The 25,574-nt window shown below is 42.8% G+C and overlaps 1 protein-coding gene across 3 annotated transcripts in view; it reads right to left on the bottom strand.

Moving 5' to 3' along the window:
* Positions 1-25,574, bottom strand: part of LOC137258242 (1-phosphatidylinositol 4,5-bisphosphate phosphodiesterase gamma-1-like) — an 84,330-nt gene that overhangs the window by 20,417 nt on the left and 38,339 nt on the right. For all 3 annotated transcript variants that reach the window (XM_067795841.1, XM_067795840.1, XM_067795839.1), the window contains exons 15-20: positions 4,783-4,819; positions 4,224-4,285; positions 3,469-3,579; positions 2,480-2,649; positions 1,472-1,678; positions 174-293 (exon numbers count right to left, since the gene is read on the bottom strand). In XM_067795841.1, the coding sequence (XP_067651942.1) occupies positions 174-293; positions 1,472-1,678; positions 2,480-2,649; positions 3,469-3,579; positions 4,224-4,285; positions 4,783-4,819 (707 nt within the window). The remainder of the gene's footprint in view (positions 1-173; positions 294-1,471; positions 1,679-2,479; positions 2,650-3,468; positions 3,580-4,223; positions 4,286-4,782; positions 4,820-25,574) is intronic.

Raw genomic sequence — 25,574 nt, 5'->3', positions numbered from 1 at the left:
AACACGTTGTGGCAAATTCGCGAAGACATTAGTGCTCGTGGTGGTAATGAACGTGTTAAAAATCACAGGAAGTCTGTAACACTTAAATATATAGTAGAAGAAAGCGTGGATGGACTGCAATGTGCACAGCTGCATGTTATCTTCATCGCATTAAGACAGAAACGACACTGTACCTGAAGGAAAGAGCGAAAGTATCCCTGGCTGATCCTGGTCGCACAAGAAAGCGGCCATCCTCCGGATTTCGTCTGAGCATTTCTTCAGCAGCCCGCCTGTTTACACTACTGAAGTACCATCTGAAAAACAAGGATTTGACCAGGATCGACAATGATTGACCAGGATTGACAATGATTAACCAGGATTGACGATTGACCAGGATTGACAAGGACTGACAATGACTGACCAGGATTGACGATGATTTGACAGTGATTGACCAATGGCTGTTATATTAGGTAAACTGTCGTCAGAATTTCTTTTGAATGAGCATTTCATACTGACTTCCTCTTCGGGTACGTGCAGTTGTCATCCTTAAAAGCACAATGTCTCATATTTTCTAGAATATTTGGTTCATATCACATACATTGGGACATACGTAACCCCCTTAGTTACCTACTGGAGCAAACAAAATACTTATTGTCCTTTACGACTTGCCTGAAATCGGTAATTGAAACTTCGAGGCGAACAGCTTAAAAATTATATGGCCATATATGGATTGTAAACAGCTGCTCCATACATCATACGCTGTCGCAAGCCGTGTGCATCATTGTTTGACGAACTGGTTTCAATGATATAGTTGTGCGTAGGTTGTAAAGAGTGCTCCAAGGGACATAACTCTATGAGGTTAGCTTGAAACAGTGTTCCGACCTTATAGGGCACAAGAGTCGATTAAAGCAACGTTGCATTAATATATTAGAACTTGTTTATTTAGCATTAACATTGTAATTTAAATACCTAGGGGATAAATTATATGGCAGCTTCCCTGTCGGCTGACAGTATTACTGAGGAAAATACATAATGCATTGTTTTAGATCTGCGTTCTATCTAACGAGCCATATAACCTTTATTCATCTCTAGTGCATCAGTTGCATTTCTGAGTCCATGTAAGGAACTGCCTTGCAATTATTAACGATTACGGACTCCTCGGTAACTGAAAGTAAGCCCGGTGCTTTGAGGCCTTTCGTAAAATAACACATTATCGGGCGCCTTGTTAATAATGCGGCAATAAATTGTAGTAAATTGCAATAGAAACGCGCATACAAACAAAAACATTCCAATCGACACATTCCGCGACTGATATACCTACTTATATTTGATAAACCAAATATAAGCTCTTTGAGTTCATGATACTGTACACAAACTGTTGGCACTGCTTTCAACATTGTGCGTGTCGATGAGTTTTTCGATTTTGCTTCAACCAAATATAAAATGCATACTTTCTTTTTCCCCTCAGTATACCCGTACAATATCGACTCACGGTTGTATGATGTAGTCGGGTGGGTGGTAGACGGACTCCCTGAGTAGGACTGACTTGTGGGTGGCGAGATATAATGGGTTTTCCTTGTAGTAATCAAGTAGTTCCTTCACCGTGGGCTTGCACGTGCTGTCGTTGAAGTAGTACATCTTTGTCCCTTCCTCGTCAACGCGTGACTGGATCCGACAGTGGTTCGGTTTGCCTTGGAGCCTGAAATACAGTCCAACACTCAAACACGCAAACAGATACTGACTTACACAGTCATACGTTCATCCATTAAAACAAATACTTACGCAGTCATGCATTCAATCATCAAAACAAACACTGACTTACACAGTCATATACTCAGCCATTAAAACCAATACTGACTTACACACTCACACATTCAACCATGAGAACAAATGCTGACCTACGCAGTCATATACTGAAGTACGCAAGCAAGTACAGTCTTACGCAGTCATACGCTCAACCATGAAAACAAATACTGATTTACGCAGCCATACACTCTAAATGAAAACAGTTACTGACTTACGCAGCCATACACTCTAAGTGAAAGGAATTAATGACCTACGCAGTCATACACTCTAAATGAAACAAATACTGACTTTTACAATCATACACTCAAACATGACTTACTTTACTTCAGCAGTCAGTTACATTCTGTAACCTGAGGCACCTAACCGTAACATTTACTTATAAGCGCTAACGTGCCGCACTCAACTTTAAATTCGATTTATGTTTCTGTAATATTATGCACGGAACTGCAACATTCACGTATATAATGTAACATCCCACACTTAACCTTAGCATCCACTAATAGACTGTAACGTGCCCCACTTAACTTTAACAGTAACTTGCACACAGTAGCACGCCGCACTTAACTTTAGCATCTATTTGTATACTGTAACATTTCACACATAACTGTAGCATTCATTTATAAACTGTTATATGAAACTATAAAACACGACATGCTTTGCAAAAGGTTGCGTGAAACAAGTGACGCATATTTACCAAAATGATACCGAGTATCCTGGTTCCTTGTCGCTATCTCTGACTAGGAAGGTGCCATCACCGTGATATTTGTGTTCTTTAAGCAGTTCCTCGGCTTCCCGCCGTCCCCGCGACAGCCTGCCGTGGTACCATGGTTCCATCTCAATATTTTCGTCGTCACTGTCGTAGTCCTGAGAAGATCAGTGAGTGAGTGAGTGAGTGAGTGAGTGAACATCTGGGTGTCTATAGCACGACGGAGTTACATTATGACTGTCTACAAATCCACGAGCAATGGTTTTGTTTTGCTTGTTGTTTAACGCCGCACTCAGCAGTTTTCCAGCTATATGGCGACGATCTGTAAATAAACGAGTCTCGGCCAGATAACTCAGTAAGCGTATATCTAAACAACTGGGATACGATGACACATACCAAACAAGTCAGCGAGTCCTTCCATCCGATCCTGTTGGTCGCTTCTTACGACAAGCATGGGTTGCTGAAGACGGGTTCCAAGAGAAATGACACGTGTTGGCAGACTTAAAAACACTGCCAGTAGACCTGGGAATCGAACCCATGACCATAGGTATATGGATCAGAGGGTCAGTTATTCGTCAGATGGATATATACGAACTCCAAATATATCCTGGACAAAATTTGGGAGGCAATTCAGGGGAGTGGTTGAACACTGAACATCCTTCAAATTGCAACCATCTCTAATCAGAAACACAGTGGAATGGCTGAAAAAGCAATCAGCACCATAAGTCCTGAAGCGACAATAAACAAGGGCTTCGAGTCAAACACGCTCAGTGAGTGAGTGTGGTTTTACGCAGCTTTTTGCAATATTCCCGCAATATCGTGACGGGGACAAAGAGAATGACGTTACACATGGTACACATGTGGGGGAACCAAACCCGTGCTTTCTTCGTGACTAGCCAACGCTTTATCCACTAGACTACCCCCAAACACCCGGAGCAAACATTCCTCGCTTCAGTTATGAACCATACAAAACATACCTCGTACTCATCAGCATAATCATCATCCCCGGAAGTGTCGCCTTCATTGTCATCCTTAGGGCTGTAGATCAGCGCCTTTTCGGTGAGGACACATTTCACTGGGACCCAAGCCTTCAAGGTAAAACATGAAAAGAGTGCGAGTGAGGATGGTTTAAAGCCGCTGCGAACAACATTTCCGTCAGATCAGCAAAACGCAAGAAGTGATGATTATTGTTGTTGTTTGTTTGTCTTTTAACGCTGAAATCAGCAATGCCCAAGTTTTATGGTGGCACTCTGTAAATAATCGAATCTGGGCGAGACAATCCAGTGATCAACATCATTGTGAGTATTGGTCTTCGCAATAGGGATCCAAGGCCATGGATCAATCAAGTCAGAGAATCTGACCACACGATCACCAGAATCGATGCAAAGATTACATGTTCGTCGGTATAATGAACTATGTAAGAAGCGACTAATGGGATCGGGTGGCCATATTCGCTGACTGGCTGTCACATGTTAATATATCCCAACTGCTTAGAATGATTCTCATCAGTTGGATCAATCACTGGATAGTCGGATCGATTATTGGTTGACTCGATTACTTACAGACCGGCCTCATATAGCTGAAGTTTTGCTGTGCGGGGCTTTAAAAAGCAAACAAAAATAACTAGAAACGTAATCGGGTTTATATAAGATTTGAAACAACACTGTTAGATTTATGGCAAACCTACGGGTCCCTGCACAGAGAACTGGCTAAAACTATTGTCTGTTCCTACCCGCTCGGCTTGGTCCAGTATGTGTAAAATCCCTGAGAAACGGACGTCCAAGGACATCCTCCCTGAAAGGTGAGTGAGGTAATTTGAGTTAACTCTGCTTTGGTGGTTCATTTATATACTATGACACATGGAACATTCACGGTAATGCTAAAAGAAAAGGTACGGGATCCTAGGCTTACGAGAGTTTTGTGAAAAGGGGCCCAATGTGCCGTTGTACAAAGCAATCTTAGCGCTAAGGTGACCTTAACTTCCATACCTTAATATAAATTTAAGGTAGACTTAGCGCTGAGGTTGTTTTGAACAAACGCATCCTGGAGGTTTAGCCCGTGATTCGATCGATCAAAAAGTCCGTCTGGCTTACCAAGATTTAGTGCCGTTACCCACATTTATTTTTTCTGTTTGTTTTCAACAAAACAAATCGTAAACAAGAACATTAGGAAACAAATAAAAGCACTGGGTTCATTTATTCTGTTCCGATTTCTATCGTACTGTCACTGTTATGTCTATATTTTGCATGTGCTTTTCACTTCTATATAAATATGTTCCGTGTCTTACATACTGTCATCAGGGTCACCTTCGACCTTCAGTTTACGATCCTGAAATAGAAACATGTGAATTAAAAGTACTTTTACACACTTTTACATTCATGGATTCAATGAACGAAAATCGCTCATCATTTTCACGCTTCATCACCAAGAACTATTTTCGGCGCAAGTCATCTGAAACTTCGCGGTCAACACATTTCACAAAAAAAACACTCCCCTCCCCCAACCTTCACCCCTACCCCCAGGAAAAAACAAAGCAACTATGCAATAAAAGCGTAGTTACAATTCACCTTTTTCATTTACGTCTTTTGTTCCCCATGTTTATGGTACAAGTGAAGGATCGCTTGTTCGATAAGCGTTTGAAAGAAATATCATGTACAATTTAAGTTCCAAACCATATTATAGATGTAGGATTGCATTTCCAGTTTCCAAACTAATTTTGCATACATGATCAATAGTTTCATCAACAGATGGTATTGTACCTGTACAATGCGCTGGTGACTGTTATTACCTATGTGAATGTACATGTACAACATGCTGGTGACTGTTTAGGCCAATGTGAATGTACCTGTACAACATGCTGATGGCTGTTTAGACCCATGTGAATGTACCTGTACAACATGCTGATGGCTGTTTATACCCATGTGAATGTACCTGTACAACATGCTGATGGCTGTTTAGGCCAATGTGAGTGTACCTGTACAACATGCTGATGGCTGTTATTACCCATGTGAATGTACCTGTACAACATGCTGATGGCTGTTTAGACCCATGTGAATGTACCTGTACAACATGCTGATGGCTGTTTATACCCATGTGAATGTACCTGTACAACATGCTGATGGCTGTTTAGGCCAATGTGAGTGTAACCTGTACAACATGCTGATGGCTGCTATTACCCACGTGAATGTACCTGTACAACATGCTGATGGCTGTTTATACCCATGTGAATGTACCTGTACAACATGCTGATGGCTGTTTAGGCCAATGTGAGTGTAACCTGTACAATATGCTGATGGCTGTTATTACCCATGTGAATGTACCTGTACAACATGCTGATGGCTGTTTATACCCATGTGAATGTACCTGTACAACATGCTGATGGCTGTTTAGGCCAATGTGAGTGCAACCTGTACAACAAGCTGATGGCTGTTATTACCCATGTGAATGTACCTGTACAACATGCTGATGGCTGTTTATACCCATGTGAATGTACCTGTACAACATGCTGATGACTGTCTAGGCCCATGTGAGTGTAACCTGTACAACATGCTAATGGATGTTTATACCCATGTAAATGTACCTATACAACATGCTGATGGCTGTTTATACCCATGTGAATGTACCTGTACAACATGCTGATGGCTGTTTAGACCCATGTGAATGTACCTGTACAACATGCTGATGGCTGTTATTACCCATGTGAATGTACCTGTACAACATGCTGATGGCTGTTTATACCCATGTGAATGTACCTGTACAACATGCTGATGGCTGTTTAGACCCATGTGAATGTACCTGTACAACATGCTGATGGCTGTTTAGACCCATGTGAATGTACCTGTACAACATGCTGATGGCTGTTTATACCCATGTGAATGTACCTCTACAACATCCTGATGGCTGTTATTACCCATGTGAATGTACCTGTACAACATGCTGATGGCTGTTTACACCCATGTGAATGTACCTGTACAACATGCTGATGGCTGTTTAGACCCATGTGAATGTACCTGTACAACATGCTGATGGCTGTTTAGACCCATGTGAGTGTAACCTGTACAACATGCTGATGGCTGTTTATACCCATGTGAATGTACCTGTACAACATGCTGATGGCTGTTTAGGCCAATGTGAGTGTAACCTGTACAACATGCTGATGGCTGTTTATACCCATGTGAATGTACCTGTACAACATGCTGACGGCTGTTTAGGCCAATGTGAATGTACCTGTACAACATGCTGATGGCTGTTTAGGCCAATGTGAGTGCAACCTGTACAACATGCTGATGGCTGTTAAGGCCAATGTGAGTGTAACCTGTACAACATGCTGATGGCTGTTTAGACCCATGTGAATGTACCTGTACAACATGCTGATGGCTGTTTAGGCCAGTGTGAGTGTAACCTGTACAACATGCTGATGGCTGTTTAGACCCATGTGAATGTACCTGTACAACATGCTGATGACTGTTTATACCCATGTGAGTGTAACCTGTACAACATGCTGATGGCTGTTTATACCCATGTGAATGTACCTGTACAACATGCTGATGGCTGTTTAGGCCAATGTGAATGTAACCTGTACAATATCCTGATGGCTGTTTAGACCCATCTCAATGTACCTGTACAACAGGCTGATGGCTGTTTAGACCCATGTGAATGTACCTGTACAACATGCTGATGCCTGTTTAGACCCATGTGAATGTACCTGTACAACAGGCTGATGGCTGTTTAGACCCATGTGAATGTATCTGTACAACAAGCTGATGGCTGTTTAGACCCATGTGAATGTACCTGTACAACAGGCTGATGGCTGTTTATACCCATGTGAATGTACCTGTACAACATGCTGATGGCTGTTTAGACCCATGTGAATGTACCTGTACAACAAGCTGATGACTGTTATTACCCATGTGAATGTACCTGTACAACATGCTGATGGCTTTTTAGGCCAATGTGAATGTACCTGTACAACATGCTGATGGCTGTTTAGGCCAATGTGAATGTATCTGTACAACAAGGTGATGACTGTTATTACCCATGTGAATGTACCTGTACAACATGCTGATGGCTGTTTAGACACATGTGAATGTACCTGTACAACATGCTGATGGCTGTTTAGGCCAATGTGAATGTATCTGTACAACAAGGTGATGACTGTTATTACCCATGTGAATGTACCTGTACAACATGCTGATGGCTGTTTAGGCCAATGTGAATGTACCTGTACAACATGCTGATGACTGTTTAGGCCAATGTGAATGTACCTGTACAACATGCTGATGACTGTTTAGGCCAATGTGAATGTACCTGTACAACATGCTGATGACTGTTTATACCCATGTGAGTGTAACCTGTACAACATGCTGATGGCTGTTTATACCCATGTGAATGTACCTGTACAACATGCTGATGGCTGTTTAGGCCAATGTGAGTGTAACCTGTACAATATCCTGATGGCTGTTTAGACCCATCTCAATGTACCTGTACAACAGGCTGATGGCTGTTTAGACCCATGTGAATGTACCTGTACAACATGCTGATGCCTGTTTAGATCCATGTGAATGTACCTGTACAACAGGCTGATGGCTGTTTAGACCCATGTGAATGTATCTGTACAACAAGCTGATGACTGTTTAGACCCATGTGAATGTACCTGTACAACAGGCTGATGGCTGTTTACACCCATGTGAATGTACCTGTACAACATGCTGATGGCTGTTTAGACCCATGTGAATGTACCTGTACAACAAGCTGATGACTGTTATTACCCATGTGAATGTACCTGTACAACATGCTGATGGCTTTTTAGGCCAATGTGAATGTATCTGTACAACAAGGTGATGACTGTTATTACCCAAGTGAACGTACCTGTACAACATGCTGATGACTGTTTAGACCCATGTGAATGTATCTGTACAACATGTTGATGGCTGTTTATACCCATGTGAATGTACCTGTACAACATGCTGATGGCTGTTTAGGCCAATGTGAATGTACCTGTACAACATGCTGATGGCTGTTTAGACCCATGTGAATGTACCTGTACAACATGCTGATGGCTGTTTATACCCATGTGAATGTACCTCTACAACATCCTGATGGCTGTTATTACCCATGTGAATGTACCTGTACAACATGCTGATGGCTGTTTACACCCATGTGAATGTACCTGTACAACATGCTGATGGCTGTTTAGACCCATGTGAATGTACCTGTACAACATGCTGATGGCTGTTTAGACCCATGTGAGTGTAACCTGTACAACATGCTGATGGCTGTTTATACCCATGTGAATGTACCTGTACAACATGCTGATGGCTGTTTAGGCCAATGTGAGTGTAACCTGTACAACATGCTGATGGCTGTTTATACCCATGTGAATGTACCTGTACAACATGCTGATGGCTGTTTAGGCCAATGTGAATGTACCTGTACAACATGCTGATGGCTGTTTAGGCCAATGTGAGTGTAACCTGTACAACATGCTGATGGCTGTTTAGGCCAATGTGAGTGTAACCTGTACAACATGCTGATGGCTGTTTAGACCCATGTGAATGTACCTGTACAACATGCTGATGGCTGTTTAGGCCAGTGTGAGTGTAACCTGTACAACATGCTGATGGCTGTTTAGACCCATGTGAATGTACCTGTACAACATGCTGATGACTGTTTATACCCATGTGAGTGTAACCTGTACAACATGCTGATGGCTGTTTATACCCATGTGAATGTACCTGTACAACATGCTGATGGCTGTTTAGGCCAATGTGAATGTAACCTGTACAATATCCTGATGGCTGTTTAGACCCATCTCAATGTACCTGTACAACAGGCTGATGGCTGTTTAGACCCATGTGAATGTACCTGTACAACATGCTGATGCCTGTTTAGACCCATGTGAATGTACCTGTACAACAGGCTGATGGCTGTTTAGACCCATGTGAATGTATCTGTACAACAAGCTGATGGCTGTTTAGACCCATGTGAATGTACCTGTACAACAGGCTGATGGCTGTTTATACCCATGTGAATGTACCTGTACAACATGCTGATGGCTGTTTAGACCCATGTGAATGTACCTGTACAACAAGCTGATGACTGTTATTACCCATGTGAATGTACCTGTACAACATGCTGATGGCTTTTTAGGCCAATGTGAATGTACCTGTACAACATGCTGATGGCTGTTTAGGCCAATGTGAATGTATCTGTACAACAAGGTGATGACTGTTATTACCCATGTGAATGTACCTGTACAACATGCTGATGGCTGTTTAGACACATGTGAATGTACCTGTACAACATGCTGATGGCTGTTTAGGCCAATGTGAATGTATCTGTACAACAAGGTGATGACTGTTATTACCCATGTGAATGTACCTGTACAACATGCTGATGGCTGTTTAGGCCAATGTGAATGTACCTGTACAACATGCTGATGACTGTTTAGGCCAATGTGAATGTACCTGTACAACATGCTGATGACTGTTTAGGCCAATGTGAATGTACCTGTACAACATGCTGATGACTGTTTATACCCATGTGAGTGTAACCTGTACAACATGCTGATGGCTGTTTATACCCATGTGAATGTACCTGTACAACATGCTGATGGCTGTTTAGGCCAATGTGAGTGTAACCTGTACAATATCCTGATGGCTGTTTAGACCCATCTCAATGTACCTGTACAACAGGCTGATGGCTGTTTAGACCCATGTGAATGTACCTGTACAACATGCTGATGCCTGTTTAGATCCATGTGAATGTACCTGTACAACAGGCTGATGGCTGTTTAGACCCATGTGAATGTATCTGTACAACAAGCTGATGACTGTTTAGACCCATGTGAATGTACCTGTACAACAGGCTGATGGCTGTTTACACCCATGTGAATGTACCTGTACAACATGCTGATGGCTGTTTAGACCCATGTGAATGTACCTGTACAACAAGCTGATGACTGTTATTACCCATGTGAATGTACCTGTACAACATGCTGATGGCTTTTTAGGCCAATGTGAATGTATCTGTACAACAAGGTGATGACTGTTATTACCCAAGTGAACGTACCTGTACAACATGCTGATGACTGTTTAGACCCATGTGAATGTATCTGTACAACATGCTGATGGCTGTTTATACCCATGTGAATGTACCTGTACAACATGCTGATGGCTGTTTAGGCCAATGTGAATGTACCTGTACAACATGCTGATGGCTGTTTAGACCCATGTGAATGTACCTGTACAACATGCTGATGGCTGTTTAGGCCAATGTGAATGTACCTGTACAACATGCTGATGGCTGTTTAGGCCAATGTGAGTGCAACCTGTACAACATGCTGATGGCTGTTTAGGCCAATGTGAATGTACCTGTACAACATGCTGATGGCTGTTTAGGCCCATGTAAGTATAACCTGTACAACATGCTGATGACTGTTATTACCCATGTGAATGTACCTGTACAACATGCTGATGGCTGTTTAGACCAATGTGAATGTAACCTATACAACATGCTGATGGCTGTTTAGGCCAATGTGAATGTACCTGTACAACATGCTGATGGCTGTTTAGGCCAATGTGAGTGTAACCTGTACAACATGCTGATGGCTGTTTAGACCCATGTGAATGTACCTGTACAACATGCTGATGGCTGTTTAGGCCAATGTGAATGTAACCTGTACAACATGCTGATGGCTGTTTATACCCATGTGAATGTACCTGTACAACATGCTGATGGCTGTTTAGACCCATGTGAATGTACCTGTACAACATGCTGATGGCTGTTTAGGCCAATGTGAATGTACCTGTACAACATGCTGATGGCTGTTTAGGCCAATGTGAGTGCAACCTGTACAACATGCTGATGGCTGTTTAGGCCAATGTGAATGTACCTGTACAACATGCTGATGGCTGTTTAGGCCCATGTAAGTAAAACCTGTACAACATGCTGATGACTGTTATTACCCATGTGAATGTACCTGTACAACATGCTGATGGCTGTTTAGACCAATGTGAATGTAACCTATACAACATGCTGATGGCTGTTTAGGCCAATGTGAATGTACCTGTACAACATGCTGATGGCTGTTTAGGCCAATGTGAGTGTAACCTGTACAACATGCTGATGGCTGTTTAGACCCATGTGAATGTACCTGTACAACATGCTGATGGCTGTTTAGGCCAATGTGAATGTAACCTGTACAACATGCTGATGGCTGTTTATACCCATGTGAATGTACCTGTACAACATGCTGATGGCTGTTTAGGCCCATGTGAGTGTAACCTGTACAACATGCTGATGGCTGTCTATACCCATGTGAATGTACCTGTACAACATGCTGATGACTGCTTAGGCCAATGTCAATGTACCTGCACAACATGCTGATGGCTGTTTAGGCCCATGTGAATGTACCTGTACAACATGCTGATGGCTGTTTAGACCCATGTGAATGTACCTGTACAACATGCTGATGGCTGTTTAGGCCAATGTGAGTGTAACCTGTACAACATGCTGATGGCTGTTATTACCCATGTGAATGTACGTGTACAACATGCTGATGGCTGTTTATACCCATGTGAATGTATCTGTACAACATGCTGATGGCTGTTTATACCCATGTGAATGTACCTGTACAACATGCTGATGGCTGTTATTACCCATGTGAATGTACCTGTACAACATGCTGATGGCTGTTTAGACCCATGTGAATGTACCTGTACAACAAGCTGATGACTGTTATTACCCATGTGAATGTACCTGTACAACATGCTGATGGCTTTTTAGGCCAATGTGAATGTACCTGTACAACATGCTGATGGCTGTTTAGGCCAATGTGAATGTATCTGTACAACAAGGTGATGACTGTTATTACCCATGTGAATGTACCTGTACAACATGCTGATGGCTGTTTAGACACATGTGAATGTACCTGTACAACATGCTGATGGCTGTTTAGGCCAATGTGAATGTATCTGTACAACAAGGTGATGACTGTTATTACCCATGTGAATGTACCTGTACAACATGCTGATGGCTGTTTAGGCCAATGTGAATGTACCTGTACAACATGCTGATGACTGTTTAGGCCAATGTGAATGTACCTGTACAACATGCTGATGACTGTTTAGGCCAATGTGAATGTACCTGTACAACATGCTGATGACTGTTTATACCCATGTGAGTGTAACCTGTACAACATGCTGATGGCTGTTTATACCCATGTGAATGTACCTGTACAACATGCTGATGGCTGTTTAGGCCAATGTGAGTGTAACCTGTACAATATCCTGATGGCTGTTTAGACCCATCTCAATGTACCTGTACAACAGGCTGATGGCTGTTTAGACCCATGTGAATGTACCTGTACAACATGCTGATGCCTGTTTAGATCCATGTGAATGTACCTGTACAACAGGCTGATGGCTGTTTAGACCCATGTGAATGTATCTGTACAACAAGCTGATGACTGTTTAGACCCATGTGAATGTACCTGTACAACAGGCTGATGGCTGTTTACACCCATGTGAATGTACCTGTACAACATGCTGATGGCTGTTTAGACCCATGTGAATGTACCTGTACAACAAGCTGATGACTGTTATTACCCATGTGAATGTACCTGTACAACATGCTGATGGCTTTTTAGGCCAATGTGAATGTATCTGTACAACAAGGTGATGACTGTTATTACCCAAGTGAACGTACCTGTACAACATGCTGATGACTGTTTAGACCCATGTGAATGTATCTGTACAACATGCTGATGGCTGTTTATACCCATGTGAATGTACCTGTACAACATGCTGATGGCTGTTTAGGCCAATGTGAATGTACCTGTACAACATGCTGATGGCTGTTTAGACCCATGTGAATGTACCTGTACAACATGCTGATGGCTGTTTAGGCCAATGTGAATGTACCTGTACAACATGCTGATGGCTGTTTAGGCCAATGTGAGTGCAACCTGTACAACATGCTGATGGCTGTTTAGGCCAATGTGAATGTACCTGTACAACATGCTGATGGCTGTTTAGGCCCATGTAAGTATAACCTGTACAACATGCTGATGACTGTTATTACCCATGTGAATGTACCTGTACAACATGCTGATGGCTGTTTAGACCAATGTGAATGTAACCTATACAACATGCTGATGGCTGTTTAGGCCAATGTGAATGTACCTGTACAACATGCTGATGGCTGTTTAGGCCAATGTGAGTGTAACCTGTACAACATGCTGATGGCTGTTTAGACCCATGTGAATGTACCTGTACAACATGCTGATGGCTGTTTAGGCCAATGTGAATGTAACCTGTACAACATGCTGATGGCTGTTTATACCCATGTGAATGTACCTGTACAACATGCTGATGGCTGTTTAGACCCATGTGAATGTACCTGTACAACATGCTGATGGCTGTTTAGGCCAATGTGAATGTACCTGTACAACATGCTGATGGCTGTTTAGGCCAATGTGAGTGCAACCTGTACAACATGCTGATGGCTGTTTAGGCCAATGTGAATGTACCTGTACAACATGCTGATGGCTGTTTAGGCCCATGTAAGTAAAACCTGTACAACATGCTGATGACTGTTATTACCCATGTGAATGTACCTGTACAACATGCTGATGGCTGTTTAGACCAATGTGAATGTAACCTATACAACATGCTGATGGCTGTTTAGGCCAATGTGAATGTACCTGTACAACATGCTGATGGCTGTTTAGGCCAATGTGAGTGTAACCTGTACAACATGCTGATGGCTGTTTAGACCCATGTGAATGTACCTGTACAACATGCTGATGGCTGTTTAGGCCAATGTGAATGTAACCTGTACAACATGCTGATGGCTGTTTATACCCATGTGAATGTACCTGTACAACATGCTGATGGCTGTTTAGGCCCATGTGAGTGTAACCTGTACAACATGCTGATGGCTGTCTATACCCATGTGAATGTACCTGTACAACATGCTGATGACTGCTTAGGCCAATGTCAATGTACCTGCACAACATGCTGATGGCTGTTTAGGCCCATGTGAATGTACCTGTACAACATGCTGATGGCTGTTTAGACCCATGTGAATGTACCTGTACAACATGCTGATGGCTGTTTAGGCCAATGTGAGTGTAACCTGTACAACATGCTGATGGCTGTTATTACCCATGTGAATGTACGTGTACAACATGCTGATGGCTGTTTATACCCATGTGAATGTATCTGTACAACATGCTGATGGCTGTTTATACCCATGTGAATGTACCTGTACAACATGCTGATGGCTGTTATTACCCATGTGAATGTACCTGTACAACATGCTGATGGCTGTTTATACCCATGTGAATGTACCTGTACAACATGCTGATGGCTGTTTAGGCCAATGTGAGTGTACCTGTACAACATGCTGATGCCTGTTTATACCCATGTGAATGTACCTGTACAACATGCTGATGGCTGTTTATAGCCATGTGAATGTACCTGTACAACATGCTGATGGCTGTTTATACCCATGTGAATGTACCTGTACAACATGCTGATGGCTGTTTAGGCCAATGTGAGTGTAACCTGTACAAAATGCTGATGGCTGTTATTACCCATATGAATGTACCTGTACAACATGCTAATGGCTGTTTATACCCATGTGAATGTACCTGTACAACATGCTGATGGCTGTTTAGGCCAATGTGAGTGCAACCTGTACAACATGCTGATGGCTGTTATTACCCATGTGAATGTACGTGTACAACATGCTGATGGCTGTTTATACCCATGTGAATGTATCTGTACAACATGCTGATGGCTGTTTATACCCATGTGAATGTACCTGTACAACATGCTGATGGCTGTTATTACCCATGTGAATGTACCTGTACAACATGCTGATGGCTGTTTATACCCATGTGAATGTACCTGTACAACATGCTGATGGCTGTTTAGGCCAATGTGAGTGTACCTGTACAACATGCTGATGCCTGTTTATACCCATGTGAATGTACCTGTACAACATGCTGATGGCTGTTTATAGCCATGTGAATGTACCTGTACAACATGCTGATGGCTGTTTATACCCATGTGAATGTACCTGTACAACATGCTGATGGCTGTTTAGGCCAATGTGAGTGTAACCTGTACAAAATGCTGATGGCTGTTATTACCCATATGAATGTACCTGTACAACATGCTAATGGCTGTTTATACCCATGTGAATGTACCTGTACAACATGCTGATGGCTGTTTAGGCCAATGTGAGTGCAACCTGTACAACAAGCTGATGGCTGTCATTACCCATGTGAATGTACCTGTACAACATGCTGATGGCTGTTTAGACCCATGTAAATGTACCTGTACAACATGCTGATGACTGTCTAGGCCCATGTGAGTGCAACCTGTACAACATGCTAATGGATGTTTATACCCATGTGAATGTACCTATACAACATGCTGATGATGTTTATACCCATGTGAATGTACCTGTACAACATGCTGATGGCTGTTTATACCCATGTGAATGTACCTGTACAACATGCTGATGGCTGTTATTACCCATGTGAATGTACCTGTACAACATGCTGATGACTGTTTATACCCATGTGAGTGTAAACTGTACAACATGCTGATGGCTGTTTATACCCATGTGAATGTACCTGTACAACATGCTGATGGCTGTATAGGCCAATGTGAGTGTAACCTGTACAATATCCTGATGGCTGTTTAGACCCATCTCAATGTACCTGTACAACAGGCTGATGGCTGTTTAGACCCATGTGAATGTACCTGTACAACATGCTGATGCCTGTTTAGACCCATGTGAATGTACCTGTACAACAGGCTGATGGCTGTTTAGACCCATGTGAATGTATCTGTACAACAAGCTGATGGCTGTTTAGACCCATGTGAATGTACCTGTACAACAAGTTGATGACTGTTATTACCCATGTGAATGTACCTGTACAACATGCTGATGGCTGTTTAGGCCAATGTGAATGTATCTGTACAACAAGCTGATGACTGTTATTACCCATGTGAACGTACCTGTACAACATGCTGATGACTGTTTAGACCCATGTGAATGTATCTGTACAACATGCTGATGGCTGTTTATACCCATGTGAATGTACCTGTACAACATGCTGATGGCTGTTTAGGCCAATGTGAATGTACCTGTACAACATGCTGATGGCTGTTTAGACCCATGTGAATGTACCTGTACAACATGCTGATGGCTGTTTAGGCCAATGTGAATGTACCTGTACAAGATGCTGATGGCTGTTTAGGCCAATGTGAGTGCAACCTGTACAACATGCTGATGGCTGTTTAGGCCAATGTGAATGTACCTGTACAACATGCTGATAGCTGTTTAGGCCAATGTGAGTGTAACCTGTAAAACATGCTGATGACTGTTATTACCCATGTGAATGTACCTGTACAACATGCTGATGGCTGTTTAGGCCAATGTGAGTGCAACCTGTACAACATGCTGATGGCTGTTTAGGCCAATGTGAATGTACCTGTACAACATGCTGATGGCTGTTTAGGCCCATGTGAGTATAACCTGTACAACATGCTGATGACTGTTACTACCCATGTGAATGTACCTGTACAACATGCTGATGGCTGTTTAGACCAATGTGAATGTAACCTATACAACATGCTGATGGCTGTTTAGGCCAATGTGAATGTACCTGTACAACATGCTGATGGCTGTTTAGGCCAATGTGAATGCAACCTGTACAACATGCTGATGGCTGTTTATACCCATGTGAATGTACCTGTACAACATGCTGATGGCTGTTTAGGCCCATGTGAGTGTAACCTGTACAACATGCTGATGGCTGTCTATACTCATGTGAATGTACCTGTACAACATTCTGATGACTGTTTAGGCCAATGTGAATGTACCTGTACAACATGCTGATGGCTGTTTAGGCCCATGTGAATGTACCTGTACAACATGCTGATGACTGTTTAGGCCAGTGTGAATGTACCTGTACAACATGCCGATGACTGTTTATACCCATGTGAATGTACCTGTACATCATGCTGATGACTGTTTAGACCAATGTGAATGTACCTGTACAACATGCTGATGGCTGTTTATACCCATGTGAATGTACCTGTACAACATGCTGATGGCTGTTTATACCCATGTGAATGTACCTGTACAACATGCTGATGGCTGTTTATACCCATGTGAATGTACCTGCACAACATGCTGATGGCTGTTTAGACCCATGTGAATGTACCTGTACAACATGCTGATGGCTGTTTATACCCATGTGAATGTACCTGTACAACATGCTGATGGCTGTTTAGGCCAATGTGAGTGTAACCTGTACAATATGATGATGGCTGTTTATACCCATGTGAATGTACCTGCACAACATGCTGATGGCTGTTTAGGCCAATGTGAATGTACCTGTACAACATGCTGATGGCTGTTTAGGCCAATGTGAGTGTAACCTGTACAACATGCTGATGGCTGTTTAGGCCCATGTGAGTGTAACCTGTACAACATGCTGATGGCTGTTTAGACCCATGTGAATGTACCTGTACAACATGCTGATGGCTGTTTAGGCCAGTGTGAGTGTAACCTGTACAACATGCTGATGGCTGTTTATACCCATGTGAATGTACCTGTACAACATGCTGATGACTGTTTATACCCATGTGAATGTAACCTGTACAACATGCTGATGCCTGTTTATACCCATGTGAATGTACCTGTACAACATGCTGATGGCTGTTTAGGCCAATGTGAGTGTAACCTGTACAACATGCTGATGGCTGTTTACACCCATGTGAATGTACCTGTACAACATGCTGATGGCTGTTTAGACACATGTGAATGTACCTGTACAACATGCTGATGGCTGTTTAGACCCATGTGAATGTACCTGTACAACATGCTGATGGCTGTTTAGACCAATGTGAATGTATCTGTACAACAAGCTGATGGCTGTTATTACCCATGTGAATGTACCTGTACAACATGCTGATGGCTGTTTATACCCATGTGAATGTACCTGTACAACATGCTGATGGCTGTTTAGGCCAATGTGAGTGTATCTGTACAACAAGCTGATGACTGTTATTACCCATGTGAACGTACCTGTACAACATGCTGATGACTCTTTAGACCCATGTGAATGTATCCTGTACAACATGCTGATGGCTGTTTAGACCCATGTGAAGGTACCTGTACAACATGCTGATGGCTGTTTAGGCCAATGTGAAGGTACCTGTACAACATGCTGATGGCTGTTTAGACCCATGTGAATGTACCTGTACAACATGCTGATGGCTGTTTAGGCCAATGTGAATGTACCTGTACAACATGCTAATGGCTGTTTACGCCAATGTGAGTGCAACCTGTACAACATGCTGATGGCTGTTTAGGCCAATGTGAATGTACCTGTACAACATGCTGATGGCTGTTTAGGCCTAAGTGAGTGTAACCTGTACAACATGCTGATGGCTGTTTAGACCCATGTGAATGTACCTGTACAACATGCTGATGGCTGTTTAGGCCAATGTGAATTTATCCTGTACAACAGGCTGATGACTGTTTAGGCCAATGTGAATGTAACCTGTACAACATGCTGATGACTGTTTAGGCCAATGTGAATGTAACCTGTACAACAGGCTGATGACTGTTTAGACCAATGTGAATGTACCTGTACAACATGCTGATGGCTGTTTATACCCATGTGAATGTACCTGTACAACATGCTGATGGCTGTTTAGGCCAATGTGAGTGAAACCTGTACAATATGCTGATGGCTGTTTATACCCATGTGAATGTACCTGTACAACATGCTGATGGCTGTTTAGGCCAATGTGAATGTACCTGTACAACATGCTGATGGCTGTTTAGGCCAATGTGAGTGTAACCTGTACAACATGCTGATGGCTGTTTAGGCCAATGTGAGTGTAACCTGTACAACATGCTGATGGCTGTTTAGACCCATGTGAATGTACCTGTACAACATGCTGATGGCTGTTTAGGCCAGTGTGAGTGTAGCCTGTACAACATGCTGATGGCTGTTTATACCCATGTGAATGTACCTGTACAACATGCTGATGACTGTTTATACCCATGTGAGTGTAACCTGTACAACATGCTGATGGCTGTTTATACCCATGTGAATGTACCTGTACAACATGTTGATGGCTGCTTAGGCCAATGTGAGTGTAACCTGTACAACATGCTGATGGCTGTTTATACCCATGTGAATGTACCTGTACAACATGCTGATGGCTGTTTAGGCCAATGTGAATGTACCTGTACAACATGCTAATGGCTGTTTACGCCAATGTGAGTGCAACCTGTACAACATGCTGATGGCTGTTTAGGCCAATGTGAATGTACCTGTACAACATGCTGATGGCTGTTTAGGCCTAAGTGAGTGTAACCTGTACAACATGCTGATGGCTGTTTAGACCCATGTGAATGTACCTGTACAACATGCTGATGGCTGTTTAGGCCAATGTGAATTTATCCTGTACAACAGGCTGATGACTGTTTAGGCCAATGTGAATGTAACCTGTACAACATGCTGATGACTGTTTAGGCCAATGTGAATGTAACCTGTACAACAGGCTGATGACTGTTTAGACCAATGTGAATGTACCTGTACAACATGCTGATGGCTGTTTATACCCATGTGAATGTACCTGTACAACATGCTGATGGCTGTTTAGGCCAATGTGAGTGAAACCTGTACAATATGCTGATGGCTGTTTATACCCATGTGAATGTACCTGTACAACATGCTGATGGCTGTTTAGGCCAATGTGAATGTACCTGTACAACATGCTGATGGCTGTTTAGGCCAATGTGAGTGTAACCTGTACAACATGCTGATGGCTGTTTAGGCCAATGTGAGTGTAACCTGTACAACATGCTGATGGCTGTTTAGACCCATGTGAATGTACCTGTACAACATGCTGATGGCTGTTTAGGCCAGTGTGAGTGTAGCCTGTACAACATGCTGATGGCTGTTTATACCCATGTGAATGTACCTGTACAACATGCTGATGACTGTTTATACCCATGTGAGTGTAACCTGTACAACATGCTGATGGCTGTTTATACCCATGTGAATGTACCTGTACAACATGTTGATGGCTGCTTAGGCCAATGTGAGTGTAACCTGTACAACATGCTGATGGCTGTTTATACCCATGTGAATGTACCTGTACAACATGCTGATGGCTGTTTAGACCCATGTGAATGTACCTGCACAACATGCTGATGGCTGTTTAGACCCATGTGAATGTACCTGTACAACATGCTGATGGCTGTTTAGACCAATGTGAATGTATCTGTACAACAAGCTGATGGCTGTTTAGACCCATGTGAATGTACCTGTACAATAGGCTGATGGCTGTTTAGACCCATGTGAATGTACCTGTACAACATGCTGATGGCTGTTTAGACCCATGTGAATGTACCTGTACAACAAGCTGATGACTGTTATTACCCATGTGAATGTACCTGTACAACATCCTGATGACTCTTTAGACCCATGTGAATGTATCTGTACAACATGCTGATGGCTGTTATTACCCATGTGAAGGTACCTGTACAACATGCTGATGGCTGTTGAGGCCAATGTGAAGGTACCTGTAAAACATGCTGATGGCTGTTTAGACCCATAAGAATGTACCTGTACAACATGCTGATGCCTGTTCAGGCCAATGTGAATGTACCTGTACAACATACTGATGGCTGTTTAGGCCAATGTGAGTGCAACCTGTACAACATGCTGATGGCTGTTTAGACCCATGTGAATGTACCTGTACAACATGCTGAAGGCTGTTTAGACCCATGTGAATATACATGTACAACATGCTGATGGCTGTTTAGGCCCATGTGAGTGTAACCTGTACAACATGCTGATGGCTGTTTACACCCATGTGAATGTACCTGTACAACATGCTGATGGCTGTTTAGGCCCATGTGAGTGTAACCTGTACAACATGCTGATGACTGTTATTACCCATGTGAATGTACCTGTACAACATGCTGATGGCTGTTTAGACCAATGTGAATGTAACCTGTACAACATGCTGATGGCTGTTTAGGCCAATGTGAATGTACCTGTACAACATGCTGATGGCTGTTTAGGCCAATGTGAGTGTAACCTGTACAACATGCTGATGGCTGTTTAGACCCATGTGAATGTACCTGTACAACATGCTGATGGCTGTTTAGGCCAATGTGAATGTAACCTGTACAACATGCTGATGGCTGTTTATACCCATGTGAATGTACCTGTACAACATGCTGATGGCTGTTTAGGCCCATGTGAGTGTAACTTGTACAACATGCTGATGGCTGTCTATACCCATGTGAATGTACCTGTACAACATGCTGATGACTGTTTAGGCCAATGTGAATGTACCTGTACAACATGCTGATGACTGTTTAGGCCCATGTGTATGTACCTGTACAATATGCTGATGACTGTTTAGGCCTATGTGAATGTACCTGTACAACATGCCGATGACTGTTTGTACCCATGTGAATGTACCTGTACAACATGCTGATGGCTGTTTAGACCCATGTGAATGTACCTGTACAACATGCTGATGGCTGTTTAGGCCAAAGTGAATGTACCTGTACAACATGCTGATGGCTGTCTATACCCATGTGAATGTACCTGTACAACATGCTGATGGCTGTTTAGACCCATGTGAATGTACCTGTACAACATGCTGATGGCTGTTTAGACCCATGTGAATGTACCTGTACAACATGCTGATGGCTGTTTATACCCATGTGAATGTACCTGTACAACATGCTGATGGCTGTTTAGGCCAATGTGAGTGCAACCTGTACATTATGCTGATGGCTGTTTATACCCATGTAAAAGTATCTGTACAACATGCTGATGGCTGTTTAGGCCAATGTGAATGTACCTGTACAACATGCTGATGAATGTTTAGGCCTATGTGAGTGTAACCTGTACAACATGCTGATGGCTGTTCATACCCATGTGAATGTACCTGTACAAGATGCTGATGGCTGTTTAGGCCAATGTGAGTGTAACGTGTACAATATGTTGATGGCTGTTTAGACCCATCTGAATGTACCTGTACAACAGGCTGATGGCTGTTTAGACCCATGTGAATGTACCTGTACAACATGCTGATGCCTGTTTAGACCCATGTGAATGTACCTGTACAACAGGCTGATGGCTGTTTAGACCCATGTGAATGTATCTGTACAACAAGCTGATGGCTGTTTAGACCCATGTGAATGTACCTGTACAACAGGCTGATGGCTGTTTAGACCCATGTGAATGTACCTGTACAACAAGCTGATGACTGTTATTACCCATGTGAATGTACCTGTACAACATGCTGATGGCTGTTTAGGCCAATGTGAATGTATCTGTACAACAAGCTGATGACTGTTATTACCTATGTGAACGTACCTGTACAACATGCTGATGTCTGTTTAGACCCATGTGAATGTATCTGTACAACATGCTGATGGCTGTTATTACCCATGTGAATGTACCTGTACAACATGCTGATGGCTGTTTAGGCCAATGTGAATGTACCTGTACAACATGCTGATGGCTGTTTAGACCCATGTGAATGTACCTGTACAACATGCTGATGGCTGTTTAGGCCCATGTGAGTGTAACCTGTACAACATGCTGATGACTGTTTAGGCCAATGTGAATGTATCCTGTACAACAGGCTGATGGCTGTATAGGCCAATGTGAATGTACCTGTACAACATGCTGATGGCTGTTTAGGCCAATGTGAGTGAAACCTGTACAATATGCTGATGGCTGTTTATACCCATGTGAATGTACCTGTACAACATGCTGATGACTGTTTATACCCATGTGAATGTAACCTGTACAACATGCTGATGCCTGTTTATACCCATGTGAATGTACCTGTACAACATGCTGATGGCTGTTTAGGCCAATGTGAGTGTAACCTGTACAACATGCTGATGGCTGTTTACACCCATGTGAATGTACCTGTACAACATGCTGATGGCTGTTTAGACACATGTGAATGTACCTGTACAACATGCTGATGGCTGTTTAGACCCATGTGAATGTACCTGTACAACATGCTGATGGCTGTTTAGACCAATGTGAATGTATCTGTACAACAAGCTGATGGCTGTTATTACCCATGTGAATGTACCTGTACAACATGCTGATGGCTGTTTATACCCATGTGAATGTACCTGTACAACATGCTGATGGCTGTTTAGGCCAATGTGAGTGTATCTGTACAACAAGCTGATGACTGTTATTACCCATGTGAACGTACCTGTACAACATGCTGATGACTCTTTAGACCCATGTGAATGTATCCTGTACAACATGCTGATGGCTGTTTAGACCCATGTGAAGGTACCTGTACAACATGCTGATGGCTGTTTAGGCCAATGTGAAGGTACCTGTACAACATGCTGATGGCTGTTTAGACCCATGTGAATGTACCTGTACAACATGCTGATGGCTGTTTAGGCCAATGTGAATGTACCTGTACAACATGCTAATGGCTGTTTACGCCAATGTGAGTGCAACCTGTACAACATGCTGATGGCTGTTTAGGCCAATGTGAATGTACCTGTACAACATGCTGATGGCTGTTTAGGCCTAAGTGAGTGTAACCTGTACAACATGCTGATGGCTGTTTAGACCCATGTGAATGTACCTGTACAACATGCTGATGGCTGTTTAGGCCAATGTGAATTTATCCTGTACAACAGGCTGATGACTGTTTAGGCCAATGTGAATGTAACCTGTACAACATGCTGATGACTGTTTAGGCCAATGTGAATGTAACCTGTACAACAGGCTGATGACTGTTTAGACCAATGTGAATGTACCTGTACAACATGCTGATGGCTGTTTATACCCATGTGAATGTACCTGTACAACATGCTGATGGCTGTTTAGGCCAATGTGAGTGAAACCTGTACAATATGCTGATGGCTGTTTATACCCATGTGAATGTACCTGTACAACATGCTGATGGCTGTTTAGGCCAATGTGAATGTACCTGTACAACATGCTGATGGCTGTTTAGGCCAATGTGAGTGTAACCTGTACAACATGCTGATGGCTGTTTAGGCCAATGTGAGTGTAACCTGTACAACATGCTGATGGCTGTTTAGACCCATGTGAATGTACCTGTACAACATGCTGATGGCTGTTTAGGCCAGTGTGAGTGTAGCCTGTACAACATGCTGATGGCTGTTTATACCCATGTGAATGTACCTGTACAACATGCTGATGACTGTTTATACCCATGTGAGTGTAACCTGTACAACATGCTGATGGCTGTTTATACCCATGTGAATGTACCTGTACAACATGTTGATGGCTGCTTAGGCCAATGTGAGTGCAACCTGTACAACATGCTGATGGCTGTTTATACCCATGTGAATGTACCTGTACAACATGCTGATGGCTGTTTAGGCCAATGTGAATGTACCTGTACAACATGCTAATGGCTGTTTACGCCAATGTGAGTGCAACCTGTACAACATGCTGATGGCTGTTTAGGCCAATGTGAATGTACCTGTACAACATGCTGATGGCTGTTTAGGCCTAAGTGAGTGTAACCTGTACAACATGCTGATGGCTGTTTAGACCCATGTGAATGTACCTGTACAACATGCTGATGGCTGTTTAGGCCAATGTGAATTTATCCTGTACAACAGGCTGATGACTGTTTAGGCCAATGTGAATGTAACCTGTACAACATGCTGATGACTGTTTAGGCCAATGTGAATGTAACCTGTACAACAGGCTGATGACTGTTTAGACCAATGTGAATGTACCTGTACAACATGCTGATGGCTGTTTATACCCATGTGAATGTACCTGTACAACATGCTGATGGCTGTTTAGGCCAATGTGAGTGAAACCTGTACAATATGCTGATGGCTGTTTATACCCATGTGAATGTACCTGTACAACATGCTGATGGCTGTTTAGGCCAATGTGAATGTACCTGTACAACATGCTGATGGCTGTTTAGGCCAATGTGAGTGTAACCTGTACAACATGCTGATGGCTGTTTAGGCCAAT

The sequence above is a fragment of the Haliotis asinina genome, chromosome 12 (assembly GCF_037392515.1).
Source record: "Haliotis asinina isolate JCU_RB_2024 chromosome 12, JCU_Hal_asi_v2, whole genome shotgun sequence".
Taxonomy (NCBI): Eukaryota; Metazoa; Mollusca; class Gastropoda; order Lepetellida; family Haliotidae; genus Haliotis; species Haliotis asinina.
The sequence above is the reverse complement of the archived record's forward strand: the minus strand, read 5'-3'. Positions and strand labels throughout refer to the sequence as shown.